The sequence below is a fragment of the Leucopleurus acutus genome (genome assembly GCF_964270905.1).
Source record: "Leucopleurus acutus genome assembly, chromosome: 15".
NCBI classification, from domain to species: Eukaryota; Metazoa; Chordata; class Mammalia; order Artiodactyla; family Delphinidae; genus Leucopleurus; species Leucopleurus acutus.
Window position 1 is genome coordinate 17033141 of NC_139157.1, and position 15197 is coordinate 17048337.

Sequence of the window (15197 nt, forward strand, 5' to 3'; positions counted from 1 at the left end):
CATTATTGTGTTGAATTCTGCATAAAATGTTTCTGATTAAGGATTGGAGAATGAAGAGAAGCATCTGTCTTCTCTTTTATTAAACCCCCACTAAAATGCTAACAAAGGAATTGGATTCACTATGACAAGGAAAATGGCAGGGGGCAATGCACAGATGAGAGATTTTTACCAAAATCTGTAAGACAAAAAAGTGGTCAGAGGATCGCTAATTACTACTGTAGCTGGAGGGCACGGAGAGCAACGTGTGCGCAGCAGGGCCCTAGTCCTCTCCTCTCAGTTTGCTGCACATCTTCATGAGCCCTTCCCCTTGACCTACTCCCTCCCCAGTCTCCAGATCTTCTGCTGGCGTGCTTCCCTTCTCTCCTCCAACCAAAATCATTACTCTCAATTTTGTGGCACTGCTAGACATCAACTACTAAACAAGTAGGACTCTAGGGCCAGCTATTTTGCAGGTCTGTCTCTGTAACAGCACCTTAAGGGTAAGAACTTGGTCTAATTTATCTTTAAACTGCCTGAACCTGACACTCAGTAAAAGTCTGATTTTGACTCCAAGGAAATCATCTACGTTTGCAAACTAGACCTACTCATTGAACTTTGACCGCTCAGAGAACTCCGCAGACTCTCCACAGAACCTCCGGCTTTGAGCTTGGGCTTGTCCATGTGTTCGCTGTCAGGCTGAGAGGACGGAGGGGAGCCCGGCATTCCGTCAAGGCCTGAATCCTGAAACGGGTTTTGACAAAATTATGTTTCACCAGAGTGGATGGGTGTCCTTTTGTAATTCACAGCAGTTTAGCCCTCAACGACATCAGTCAAATCCATCTTTATACCCAAGTCTGATTCTTTACCCAAAATGTACCTTCCTTTTTCATCTAAATCGTTGCTTCATTTTAAAGTTGTGGTTCATGTAACTATTAATTAGACACTCAAAAAGTATTTTTCATACTCAAATAGATATTTTTGAAAAGAATCTATCTACCTTGTAGACAAAACATTTTGTTAAAGGCTTAGAGACTCTTAGTATACTCCCTCGTTCAGTAATAACGCTGGACTTCAAATGTAGATCAGATACAACCCACTAGTAATGTAGTATCCGGAAGTATCATCATAGAATATTTAATCTATTTGAAGGGAAACATTTACACACACACACACACACACACACACACACACACACACACACACAAAGCACAGATTCTTATATTTCTGTTTACACAAATTACTAAAATTGGCTAATAAAATACCAACTTAGGACCCAGATGTACAGTTGACCCTTGAACAACACAGGGGTTAGGGGTGCCGACCAGCTTTGCAGTTGGCCCTCCTTATCTGCGGCTCTGCATCTGTGGATTCAGACAACCACAGATCGTGTAGTACTGTAGCGTTTACTATTGAAAAAATCCACCTATGAGTGGACCTATGCAGTTCAAAACCTGTGCTGTTCAAGGGTCAGCTGTACAGCAAACATACCATTTTTCTGTCTATAATACAATTTCCTTAAGTCACCCTACGATTTTAGCTTCTTTCATTTCTTCTTCTGTTGTTAATAAACAGCTGGGAAGTCCCTTTTAGATCAGATGCTGACAGTAGTGACTCAGCAGTACTTCTCACTTTTGGGGTGGACAGCACCCATCTGCACATGTAACTATAGCACGCTCATTTGATTTCAGGTGCTAATAGATAAGACAGTATCACACTTTAAAAAGTCTGCAGTCAGAACGGTTTACTGGCCCAAAGAGAACACTTTCTGGCATATTATTGCACAGCCACGTGAACACAGAACCACCTAACGGCAACCTGTTATTTGCATAATGCCGAATCATCAGAAGGGCTTTGATGAGATCTGCGGGGGCCCTGCAAACATTTAAGGACAATACAAAGGGCAGCTTCTGATCCAAAACACACTTCTGCTTTACATTTAAGGAAAGCGAGCAAACAACCGCAACAACTACAAACAGAGGGTGCATCATTAGGAGGTTACTGAAGCTGCAAAGGATGAATTCCTGAGGTTTTCATTCCTCTTTTCTGAATCATAAAGTAAGCCACCTTTCCAATTAAAATCTTTTTAAAATGCTTCTGGAAAAAACCTCCCAGTCTGAAAAACAGCAATACCAAATACACACCTCTGATACTGTATGTTCACAAATGCTTTTTAAAAATTATTAATTTATTCATCACATATTTATTGATTACAAGAAGAGGTACTATTTCAGAGGCTGGGCATAGAGCAGGAACAGAGCAGATAAAAATCCTTACTAAAACAGTCGGTGTCTTTGCTCAAAAGTTTTTTTTTTAAAGCCTTACAATGTTAATTTCCTCTCTCTAAAAAGCATTATAATGATTCCTTCTTTTTTTGATTATGTGAAATGACTGCTTTAAAAAAAAAAACAGAACTAAAACTACAAGACATCTATATAGTAGTAAAATTATAGAAAAATGCTCAAAATGACATGAAAGTTCTATGCTCATGACCCACGAAGCAGGAGACCCTAGGAATGTAAGTTTATAAGAGCTTTTAGTCGATGTTTCAATTTGGGGGAAAAGCCAACTAAATAAAGTGCTTTAACTCGTGGCACTGCTTTCACTGGCATAAAGTCTGTCTCACTCGAGCGTGCACAGCTCGCTTCATGGCTGGGCAGAAATACAGAATCACCATCACTCCCATACCCATAGGGACAAGAGACGAAAAGATTAAGGAAAATATTCGTGGAGAAGAGATACTGGAGGCAGCCAGACTTGCCCTGCAGGTCTGACCGGCCAGTTTCTCAACCTGAGCACTCTCATCGTTTTGCATGGTTAATTCTTTGTTTCCATGGACTGTCCTGCACATCGTAAGATGCATCCCTGACCTCTATCCTCTAGATGCCAGTAGCACCCAACACCACCCCACTCTAACCCACTGCCGCTATTAAAAATGCCCCTAGCCAATGCCCCTGGGGTTGGTGAGGGAGCAAAATCAACACCCCACAACACACCCCCAATACCCCACGAGAACCACCGTAATAAGCTGAAGATGTGCAGGTTTTGTTTGAAGCACAGCGCGGGAGGCTGGCTAGCTGGTTCAAACAGGGGGATGCTTGGTTTTTAGCTCACCATGTCCACCAGAGGGCAGCAGCTGAGCAAAAATGCCTGCTTTCCCTGCTGTTCTATTTGGTAGATAAAGCAGCATTACCTACATATTTCTTAAGTAGACAAACAGTTCACAAACGGAGACTTCAACAGACTACAGAATGCATACTATTAAGGTGCCAGAGGAGAGCGTTTTGAAAATCGAATGGTCAAAATTATCTCAGGCCCAGCCTTCCAAGTGTCTTTATTCCCTCCACCCATAAAAATAAGACCCATAAAAAGAAGGTTATGTTCCTAGAGGTGAACTTATAGAATCGGGGAAGGGAGTGGTGTCAATTCTGTGATGTCTTAAAGTCTGCAGATAGGGATGGTTAGTGAACACACCCCTGCAGAAACACGATTACTGTGTAAGTCTTGCAGCCAGGAAGCACTTTCTGACTTTACTTCTCAGACTTGCTACACGCTCCTAAGAACAACTTATGCTACATTTATTTGAAAAGTCGGCTAAGAAAACTTTTTAAGGTTTGATTCTGGTGATGTCCATTGTGGAGCAAGGAATATTTTAGAAAATAAAATCCTTCCTTTGTGTTCTAATTTTTAGTGCTTATTGCATTAAAGAATAATCATTTCTTTACATGTCTGTCTTTTTCTCTCATCTGTACATAGAAGTCAGGGCCTGCTTTGTATTCCCAGCACCAAACCTGGTGCTCGGGTGACCCTAAGCGCTTAACAAATATTTGCTGAATCCAATGTTTGTCTACATAAACCAAGCATGGTCCTGGAGCCTGGTTAATGCCTGTGAATATATTTAGCACCATTTAAAATCTCAGACCAACAATCCTCAGCTTTTCTTGTTGTTGGGAAGAACCAAGGGGGCTTTTCGCTCAGCTGTCACATACCTGCTCAGAGACAGAGCTGCTGTATTTTTTAGACATTCTCTTCCTCATTGTCTCTTTCACTGATTTCACCTTTTTTCCAAGAGAGATTCGGGAGGCGGTAGGTGATTTGATTACTTCTTTATACACAAAATCTCCTTCTTTACCCTGCAAAATAAAATGTTATAAGTATCTTAATCACAGAAAATGAAGTCCACAAACAGGTTTTATTATTCAAACCATGAATGTCCTACCTCTCAGCAAAACATTGGCATGCTCCAGGATCTCCACATTTTTCTTACGCTAACTCAGTGCTATGTTATTTATCTTTTTGATTAAAAATTAAAAGCTATTGACTAAGTGACTTTTGCTTATTTGTTTGCTTAAAGTGGGATGTGAGTCACTTTGTTTTATTTAAACTTAGTATATTCTTCTCCTGGTACATGTTTTCCCACCATTTTAAATACCCAAGGGGACTGTATCTTATCAATAAAGAATGATTTAGATGAACCAATGTTCACTTAATCCCAGCAGTGGGGAAGAAGTAAAGGATACTACTACTGAATCACCCAAGAAAGTGGTAAGAACAAAATGGCAAATCTCAATCATTAGAAGTCCAGCATCTGGGGACTTCCCTGATGGTGCAGTGGTTAAGAATCCACCTGCCAACGCAGGGGACACAGGTTCGATCCCTGGTCTGGGAAGATCCCACATGCTGGGGAGCAACTAAGCCCATGAGCCATAACTACTGAGTCTGCGCTCTGGAGCCCATGAGCCACAACTACTGAGCCCGTGTGCCACAACTACTGAAGCCCATGCACCCTAGAGCCTGCAAGCCATAACTATTGAGTCCATGCACCACAACTACTGAAGCCTGCACACGCTCTAGGGCCTGTGTGCCGCAACTATGGAGCCCGTGTGCTGCAGCTACTGAAGCCTGTGCGCCTAGAGCCCATGCTCCGCAACAAGAGAAGGCACCACAATGAGAAGCCCACCCACTGCAATGAAGAGTAGCCCCGCTCTCCGCAACTAGAGAAAGCCCATGAGCAGCAATGAAGACCCAACGCAGCCAAAAAAAAAAAAAAGTCCAGCATCCGATCAGATTTATATCATTGTAGCACTTCATGTGGCCAACTCCTAAGACTGTGTAAATTTTCTTTTCTGAACAAGTTAGACTGTGGTCTCCTTTCATTCTATTTTGCATTAAAAAACAAAACAAAGCATTCCCCTGAGGGGGAAAAAATCATACTTTTTAAAAGACTGACCACATAAAATTATTGGTTTATAAATCAATAAAATTTGATATCCAAATAAAATAGTTTTATTCTTCCAGGAAATTCTCAAACACTTCAAAAAATCATAGATGGGTGCTTTCGCTAGCACATGGCCATAACAACTATACAGCACAGAATCCTCATTTCACAGCTGCGTGATCAACTGCACAAGGGGAAAACAAAACTGTATGGAAAACTCACCTACAGCTCTGGGACCTCAGAGAGTAAACCTTAGGGAGAACCTGTACACTGTAAAGGTGGCCTGTCCCCGGACTGTGATCCAGTGGCAGGTCTGAGCAGGCGGTCACCTTGGCCCTGAGGAGTCTGGCTTGCTTTGGCCCCAAGGGGACTGGGTTCATTTCGGGATACCCCAGATCAGAAAGACCTACGCTTGGTGTAGGGCTATGCACTTGGCCTATGACAAGCCTGGTTTTCAGAAATGCTGCCACGTACTCTTGGAACCCAAATCACAGGGCTCCACGCTGTGGCCCTACCTATGTGTCACAGTCACGTGCACTTGCAACTAGTGTGAGCAAAAAGCACGCGTGCACCAATGACTGAGACCATCTCAACTCATCTGGACGTGTGACTTGAAGAAACCTGGAAACCAGGGTATTAAAGAAATGATGCTTCTGCAAAGAGAGCGATGGAGGCCACAGGTGGTCATCATTCAGTCCATGTGGGACTGTGAAGAGTCTTTAAGATGGGGAAATAGAGCTTCTCTCCAAATGCGATTTAGGATCCCGAGGAAAAGGTCACCCAGTACCGATTCTCAAAGATACTCAACGTGAAACTATGTCAACCACATCACTTGAATCCAAATCTTTTGCTTCCCCTCTGATGTATACTCACCAATGGGTCAGAATTATTACTGCCAATGTGCAGAGAACGATTTGTCAAGTCAAATCCTCCAAAACTGCAGGTTCTCTGTGGAAAGGAGAGGGCAGAGCACTAACAATCCAGTTATGCTAAGACCATCCAGTAGTGCCAACCCAACACACGTCCCCTTTGTAGGATGTCCCTGAACCACAGACGTGTTACAGGATGAGAGGAAGAGACGAGAGATGATGAAGAAAAAAAATACATGATTCATGTTATAAGGAGACGCCACTCATTCTGCCCTTCCACAGGCCACTGGAACTGTGCCTACACCAGAGGTTCAGAATCCCCTTCACAGGCAAAAACCAACTGGTAGGAAAAAAAAAAAAAAAAAATACACCAACCAAAAAACCATACATGTGTTAAGTGCTCTAAGATTCCTTGTCTCTTAGCAACAAAATTTCCCTTCCAGACCCCTTAATATCGGCTGCATACAGTAGTGATAATGAGGGAACATGTATTAGGGAACCCGTGTGCTCAGAGTGGTCTTGGAAACCCAGATGTGAAGTCCTATAGCCCTGCCACTGACAGCAGGCTTTTCTGAGGGACTCTTGTTTTGTTTAGTTTTAAATCGCTGAGATGGAGGGAAAAAGGTTATGTTTATAGTAGAGTCCAATCAGGCCAAGAGGATTACTCACTCATTGCTTCCCTGACCTAGCCAAAAACGCTGATAACTCTCCCATCTAACTGCCCAACTTAATTACTTATGACCCTTTCCTCAGAGTGTATGAAATAAAGACATCACATTTGCCCAGAAAGAAAAAGATTGATTCCGTGACTGTCTCTGACCACACTACTTTAATTTCAATAGGAAAAACACTGATAGAATGAAAACTTCACTGTCCTTTCGGTTCGTTTCAAACTTTATGGACTGCTTATGTTTCAGTGCTTTTATATTTCCAGAACTTGGTTTGAATTCTCTGATGTTTTTCTAGCAAAAGCTACTCAAGCACCACCTCTCCCCGCCAACCCCCGAATCTTTAAGAAAAAGGAGAAATTCAAAGCACATTAATTTTTGTTATCACCGATTATCTTCTTAAGCAACTGGTAATAAAATGTGAATCACAGATTTGGGTGCCAATATTTTGTATTACCCGTTTCTCAGAGAACTCTAGTTAACAGCTATTAAAAGGAAGAAATGAACAGAAAAGCACAACATATACTACAAACATTGCTTTTTAAAAATAAATACACCTTAGATACATATTAACTGAACTGAGAAAGTAGAAACATCCAGGAAGGAAAGTGCCTAGGTTTTTGGAATCACACAGATAGGGACCCAAATCCTGGTTCTACCACTTAACTTGCTGTGTGACCACAGGTAGAGTACTGAACTCTCTGAGCTTTGGTTTCTTCATTAGTAAAATTCTATCTATAGCCTATATTTGAGACTTCTAGCCACTGCCTGGCACAAAGCAGACACTCTAGGAATGTTGGTTTCTTCCATTACTTTTCATTAGGGCCACACTGAGAATTTGGTAGCTTGTCCTGACAATTGTTATATTGAAGTTTAGGCTTAGTCAACATTCTAAATATGCAAATGAAGAACTGGAGCTTAGTTCTGGGCCTTATAATTCTGGGAGCTTCAAATGTAAAACGAGAGCAATCCCAGGAATGGGCCAAGAAGTGAAAGATAGCAGGTGTAGCAGAAGGAAAGGCCAGGAGATACAGAAGTGTTATATTTCAGGATAACCGACATTCAGGATATCACACAGCTGGTTTTCTCCTTCAGCAACGCTGTTGCTGCTGTTTTAAATAATCAACCACAGACATAACCTTCAATGGACATTCTTCTCATTTTATATAAAAATATCAATGGACAATCTGATTTCCCTTACAGTCAACTTAACTGGACCTATATCTACTCTATAAAAAGAGAAAGACCTCTGCAAACAAAAACACTCACCAAATCCCCTAATCTGTAAGCAATGTTAGGACCATCTCTCAAGGCTAATTCTTAACTTTAACTTTCCCTTTGCAGCTTACAGTGCCAAATAAATTTTCTCATTTTTGCAAAGGCAGTCATTTTATTCTAGTTCCTCTCCTGTGACTCAGGGCTCCACAGACACAGTATGGCGTCCAGATGCCTCATCGTTTTACGGCTTTTGTACTTCCCTGCTTTGAATTCCAACACCGACTGCAGCACTGGAGCCCAGCATGTTATTTCTGATGCATATGAAATAACCGACAAAGAATTTATGTGGAAACTACAACTGCAATAAATTAGAAGCTCATTTATGTCTTCATATGACTGCTGCATGCATCGTCTCCTAAAATAAGAAGTTTAGAGGAAAGAGTGGACTGGTTTTCTTAACTACCAACTAAAACCTCTCCCAGTGACATGCTAAGATATTTGGAACTGATTCTTCTTTATCAATGGAAGATGAACAAAATATAACCGTCAGCACCACCTGAACTAATCTCCAACTTTTTCCGTAATGTCAGGTAGTTCTTGAAGCAGCACTCTTTCAACAGAGAAAACAAGAGAGAATAGTAAAAGAATGTAAACCAATCTTTGGTGGTCTACGTGAATAAAGCTTAAATGAGGTTTCTCAAGTTCAAACATCTCCTGTACAGATAATTACAAGAACATTTCAGATAGATGCTTGTGGATGAGAAGTACCAGTCAATGGAATGGTCATGCAGCTGAAAACACGTTTTGGGGGGGTTTGGATTTTTTTTTTTTAATGGACAAAATTCCAAAATGTCATGCATGTCTGTTTCCCCAAACAAAAATTGAATGACCAAATAAAAAGCAAAACAAGCGACCGTTTCCAGTGAGTACAAAGCATTGTCATTTCCCTGAGGTTTCATCAAGCAAATATGGCATTTTTTGAAAGACAAAAAGATCAAGGTTGAAGAGTAAAGGAAACTATACTTTTGAATAAAATGAAAGAGATATATGACAAGAAGAAAGGAAAACAATTTTTAAGTAAACCAAGTAAAGAAATTATTTTAATCCCTTAAAAAAACCAGAAAAACAAAAAACCCTCTTCTGTTGTTAAAACACTTATATTCTGGGACCTCCCTGGTGGTCCGGTGGTTAACACGCCGAGCTTCCACTGCAGGGGGCACAGGTTCGATCCCTGGTCGGGGAACTAAGATCCCAACATGCTGCACAGGGCGGCCAAAAGAAAAAGAACTTACATTCCCCTATGTTCTCTGAATAACTAGAAAATTAAATTTTGTTTTCTTTTTTTTTTTTTTTTTTGCGGTACACGGGCCTCTCACTGTTGTGGCCTCTCCCATTGCGGAGCACAGGCTCCGGACGCGCAGGCTCAGCGGCCATGACTCATGGGCCCAGCCGCTCGGCGGCCATGTGGGATCTTCCCGGACCGGGGCACGAACCCGTGTCCCCTGCATCGGCAGGCAGGCTCTCAACCACTGCGCCACCAGGGAAGCCCAAATTTTGTTTTCTTGATTGTACAATTATACTTACAAGAAACGGTATGTACAAATTTCTGATTTAGCACTGAACACGTATTTCAGCAAGTATTAAAACTGTCCAGTACTGCCTCAAATTCACAGTACTTTAAAAATACCCAGCCTCAGGCTGGTACTGGGGATAGAGGCTACAGAGTGCCACTTATACAGGGGGTGGAATTGGTACGTGAAAACAAGCTTGTCCAAATGTCCATACTCAAACGTCAATGAAGAATTAATCACTGGCTCACAATGTGCACACAAGGGCCCACAATGGCACAAATCTTAGAAATATAACTTCTAGAGAGAAGGTCCTGATGCAGTTATATCATTAACCTGGCAATAAATAATATAAGGGATACATGAGCAACTCAAGGCACTCAATCGGAAAAATTCTCAGTATTGCATGATTTAAACCCATGGGGCTGAGTCATCAATTTACACAGAAGAGGTGGATCTGTTCTACCAAGGTCATGTCCAAAGGTACAGAGGCAGATGAACCAGGCAGAACACCTCGGAAGGTAAAAAACAAATTATACCAAGACTTGTAGCCACAAGCATTTCCCAAAAGATCTGTGGGTCAGAACTGAAGGAGTGACAACAAGAAATAATAACAAAGAACTGTTATTCTACAACAAAAACAAAACCAACCGAGGCTGTTGCCATGACAAAGAGCCAGAGAAAAAGCTGTTAACTGATAATATTAAAAGTGCTGCAAGATTTATAAGAATGTGAAAAAAGTGGAGATCGAGCAAGAAAGTCAACACACGGGAATATTTGGAAAACCTAAGGGCTGGTACGGACCTCAGCATCCTTTAAGGAGGGCATTGACCCCAAAAGCAGAACTTGATTGAATGAATTTAAATTACAGCAACCGTCTGGGCAAGAACATGTTACAAATGTGAAGGAACTCTGGGAGAAGCCATCATGGGAGGTGGCAGTACAGTCTACTCCTTCAGACCTATAAAAGGGGACAGGCCAGCAGACCCAAGTGTATTAAGCAGGGCGCCAGGGGCCAGGAAGTGCACAGTTCCTCCACACCCTGTGCCATTTTATATGGGCTCTTGTGCAAACTAAAAGTTGGGTGGGAATTTCAGGGGGGAAATCCCTATGTTCTCCAGTTCAATATAAGTCTTGCCCTGAAAATAAGTTTTACTAGGTCTCTAATAATTCAGTAATAAAATTGAAGACCATTTCATTATTTGAAAGTAAGTACTTTATTCCTTGCTATGTACAGAATAATCTATGGGGCAGTGGAGGACATTTCCAAACGTTGATCCTTTTGTTTAAAAAGATAAGCACATCAAATACAGTTAAGTAAAACAAAAGAACTCTAATTTTTCTTTCCTTTTAGATTTGAGAACTTTCCGTCTGCCCCTAGTAATAAAAGAAAGTACCTTACAGTGTTTTTTCGAATCACCAAATTGGCGATGATGATGGTGGCAATCTACCGTGAGCTAGTTCCTACGGTTTTAACTCACTGAGAGAAGAAACATCTCTTTTAAGGGCAAAACTTCCTTCTGTTTTGAATCAGCTTCCTTGAGGCCAAGTGACATGATGGCTGCGACTCAAGACAGCCACTTCTAGAAGGAGGCCAGACCCCACCCCTGTACCCTGAGAGCCCTTCTCTGGATCAGCTTCAATGTTTAGTTTTAAATTAAAACTCAAACAGCTTCAACTGGCAAGAGGACAAATGGGAAAGAGGGAGAAGCCATTCCTCAAGGAACGTGGGGGTAGGAATGGAGGTGATGGAGGGACAGAGCATGAGAAGAGCTGGGAGGACGCCAGCCTGCACGCAAGAAAGGCCATAATGCTTGACTGCACATCACAGAAATGACAAGGCCGTCCCCATGACCGTCTTTGTGACTCACGGACTTCTGGCGGATTCTCAAGAGAACCCTTTTGGTACAGCGGTCCACCGTGGCGGCCCACTTCCTCCTGGTCTCCTCCTCCTCCAGCAAGCACCGTCTCAGGTCCTGCTTCTCGGCCTTGCTCAGGGTCCTGTCTGAGGCAGGACGCACTAGCTGGGTCAGGTTCAGGTGGCTGTACAGGCTGCGCTCCACCACGTACGTGACATTGAACTCGCTGACGGAGGGGCGCCCGCGCACCCTCCTGCCGGGGCCGCCACTGACCCCGCCCCCTTTGGGTTTCTGCCGGAGCAGCTGCAGGTCGCAGGTGGTGCTGTTGATGCCTTTTCTAGAGGGACGCTGGCAGAGGAAAGCTCTAGAACAGGAATAATTAGTATCCGTTTTCTTCAAGCGGATCTGCTTCCGGACGCTCTGAACCTCCTCTAGGGACACTAGGAGGTGGTGCCGGCGACGGTGGCTGTCGTAGAAGCAAACACCATCGGTACTTACCCCGTGGCTCAGGGACCCGAGACCCTTCTTCATCTCCCCCTCGGTGAGGGAGCGGGACACCTTCTGGGCCTTGTCGTCTTCCGGGTAGGAGAAGAACGTCCCCATCTTCTTGGGGGGCTTGATCAGGCCCCGGCTCTCTCCTTTGCTGAAGGTTTTGACCAGCTTCCGGCCGGCACCCCAGGTGTCCAGGCTGCTGGATGATGGAGAAGTGGTGAGAGAGTCTGAATCATCTTCTGGAGGTTTCTCAGGAGAGGCATCGAAGAAAAATGGCTTCTTGTGCACTCCAGAGTACAGGGCAGACCTTTCATCCGGGACCGGGGAACTCTCAAACACCTGTTCCTCCCCGCCTGGAGGGAATCAACACAGACACAGTCACGGGTTCCTGTCAACAAACCTTTGCGTCCTCTCACAGATGTGCCTTTAGACCCCCAACCCTGCAAAAAATAAGCTAAACCATGCGGCGACCGCAGTGATGCCCCTCCCCACAATCACTTACCCTCCAGAAACCCAGCTCCTGCTTAAATAAATGCACATAAAAGAGAAAAGAAACTGAGCAAATAATGGTTTCACACAGGCTTAATGTTAAAAGGTTTCAGATGCGATTTCTCCTCCTCCTCTTAATATCTTTGTAGACCAAACACCTTAACAGACCTATTAAAAATGCCATTTGGACACTCGAAGCCCATCCATAACACAATATTCCTTAGCATTTAACGATAATTATCCTTCCCAGTTTGCAAGTGCAATCCTCAGAAGCTAGCAATCAATCGTTCTCCCTTCTGAAAGGCTCTCCTGTTGAGTCTGGTTGGCTTTCTATAGTCAGAGTGTGATGAATGCCATGTGGCTGACAGTAATTTTTTTTTATTGATACATATGCCATTTAAGTAATTAAGTCACCAAGGGGGAAGTCTGGGTGAGGAAACACCATAAAGGGTTGTAGATTGCAAATGCAACTGACAAACGGTCCCCACTTGATAAGCCAAACACAAAAAGTTGCGGAGCTGGGTGACCAAGACAGACATTCCCATCAACGCAGGCCCTGCTACAAAGCAGCAAGGGCATTTAAGGGCCTGGACACGCAAGCAGCCCCATGGAGTGTTCCATTTCTTCTCAAGGATTCCAGCTCTTCAAGCCATCACTGGAGGCAGGTGTCCAGCCAAGACTTCCAGAGACCAGTGGAAAGGTTTGGACTTGCTGGCAGGAAAACTGAGTTCTTTTCTGCATGTGTTATGTGAACATCTGTGAGAAAAAAAGTAGGTCAAACTCTGGGTGTAGTGATTCTAACTGGCTGTGTCCCTTTAATTATAAGGAAACTTCTGAGCACTGCAGCTTTGTGCCAGCTGAATTGTGAAGGGGAAAAAGCACCAAGTTCCTTGGAACAGACGGATGGCACTAAATACACCACCTGGGATGAGGGTCCCAGTGTGTGGTTAAATGTCAAAGATGAAGGGAGAGGGTGGCTCGCTCCAGAGGAGCAAAAGATGAGCGACTGGTAGCAGGCCTTTAAAATTCCAGAAGTTTCTTAGTTTTCCAAAAGATGGGAATTACAGTTACAAATATAAAAAGGACTGCTGCTATTAAATACAACCCAAGGTTGACTTTGATGTCAAGGAGATGGTGGTGGGGAGGGAGATTCAAAATTATATCTGGTCCAAAGTTCTCCATCATCTGCAGCACAAATATATTCACTCAAGAATTATTCCCGGATCTTTCAAGGGAGTTTAAAAGCAGGGTCTGTGGTTCTGACGAATACTGGCCGGAGCAGAAGCAGTGTGCACACGTCGTGAATGTCTCCCGCTCCTTCCTCGGGACACCTAATATGGACTGAAGACCAAGGGTCCTTACGTTACTGGAAGTAAAAATGGCAACCTCTTCCGGATACAGTCTACCCTCCACTTCCAGGGATGAAGTGATGGGGCTGAGAGGCATAGCCTGGTGGCAGGGGCAGCCCAACAGAGGACTTTTCTCTAAAAGTAGTCCAATCACAGATCATGACTTCATATTTAGCCCAGGTGTCCAGAGAGGTGTGCAAAGGCCCTCATTTACGCACAGTCTTAAGGGGCCTTGGGGAAGTTAAGGACCTGTCACTCAGCAGTGGTCTGGAAATTTTCTGGATTCTATATTTGGTGTTGTCATCAGAGATTCCAATACTTCGGTGTCACATTTGAGTTTGGGACCAGCTGGTTCACACATGCCTGTGATGTATGTAGCTCTACTTCCTGGTTCTGGCACGTCGGCATCTGGTAAAGAGTTTGGAGGGAAACATGGCAAATGCTTCCAAAGAGGCCACCTCAGCCTGTGCTGAGGGCAGTCCTCACGTGGTACATGAGGTTCTTCTGCCCGTGCCTGGCCCAAAGCCTGAAATCCCAGCCCAGACTGGATTCCTTGGGTTTAGAGCATTACTTCTCCCATTCACCTCTGACTTGAAAGTACAAGCATCAAGTCAAAAGTACGACAATCAGGAGTCAGGAGACAGGATGGCTGAATGCCAAGGACACAGATTTATGCCCTAGATTCCAGCCCTGGCTCTGCTACTCACCACCTCCACGAGTGTGGGCAATTATTTCATCTCTCCGAGTCTGTTTCCTCACCTGGAATAATGCCTACCTATTTTATTTTATTTTATCTTATTTATTTTTTCGGCCGTGCCATGAGGCTTGTGGGATCTTAGTTCCCCGACCAGGTATTGAACTCAAACTGGACAGTCAGGGAATTCCCACTGTCTACCTATTTTATTAGTATCTATTATAAGGTTATTGAGAGGATAAAATTAAATGAAAAGAGATATGTGAAGGTACTTCATAAGCCGAAAAGCACTGTACAAAAGCTAATGATTCATTAGCAGGTTACAGATGAACCGGAGAAATGAGGGAAGAGAGTGGGTGGGTATCAGCTTTGGGTAGAAGACACAGAAATGGCTGGATGAAGGGCGCTGCCCTGGCCTACAAGTTCATATTGTCTAAGGCCATGCACGCCCCAGATAAGGACTTGCAACTCAAGTTACAAGGGTAAGACTGGGTGATGGATTGTAACTCTCCTGGCTTTTCCAAGACTCCAGAGCTGGGGGGGTGAGAGATGGGGTGGGAGCAGAGTACAGACCCAGGAGGTAGAGGAGTCAGGCTGCTCAGACGTTAACTCCGGGTCTCCGGCCAGCTGGCTCGGTGACCATGAGTAAATTACTTCCCCTCTTTGTGTCTGCCGGAGTTTCTTTATTTGTGAAATGAGGGTAGTATCAGTGCCTGCCTCTGGTGGCTGTTCTGAAGATGACATATTAACAGGAACATAAAATCTAAAGTGTTCAGGAAAGTGGCTGGCACACAGAA

The 15197-nt window shown here is 43.6% G+C and overlaps 1 protein-coding gene across 4 annotated transcripts in view; it reads right to left on the minus strand.

The window, feature by feature from the left end:
• SASH1 (SAM and SH3 domain containing 1) overlaps window positions 1-15197 on the minus strand; it is a 184897-nt gene that overhangs the window by 16038 nt on the left and 153662 nt on the right. For 2 of the 4 annotated variants that reach the window (XM_082855289.1, XM_082855291.1), the window contains 4 exons: window positions 11875-12221; window positions 6068-6142; window positions 3966-4109; window positions 585-720 (listed from right to left, as the gene is read on the minus strand). In XM_082855289.1, the coding sequence (XP_082711415.1) occupies window positions 585-720; window positions 3966-4109; window positions 6068-6142; window positions 11875-12221 (702 nt within the window). Of the gene's footprint in view, window positions 1-584; window positions 721-3965; window positions 4110-6067; window positions 6143-11388; window positions 12222-15197 lie in introns of all 4 variants that reach the window. The other 2 variants (XM_082855288.1, XM_082855290.1) reach the window with 1 other exon arrangement.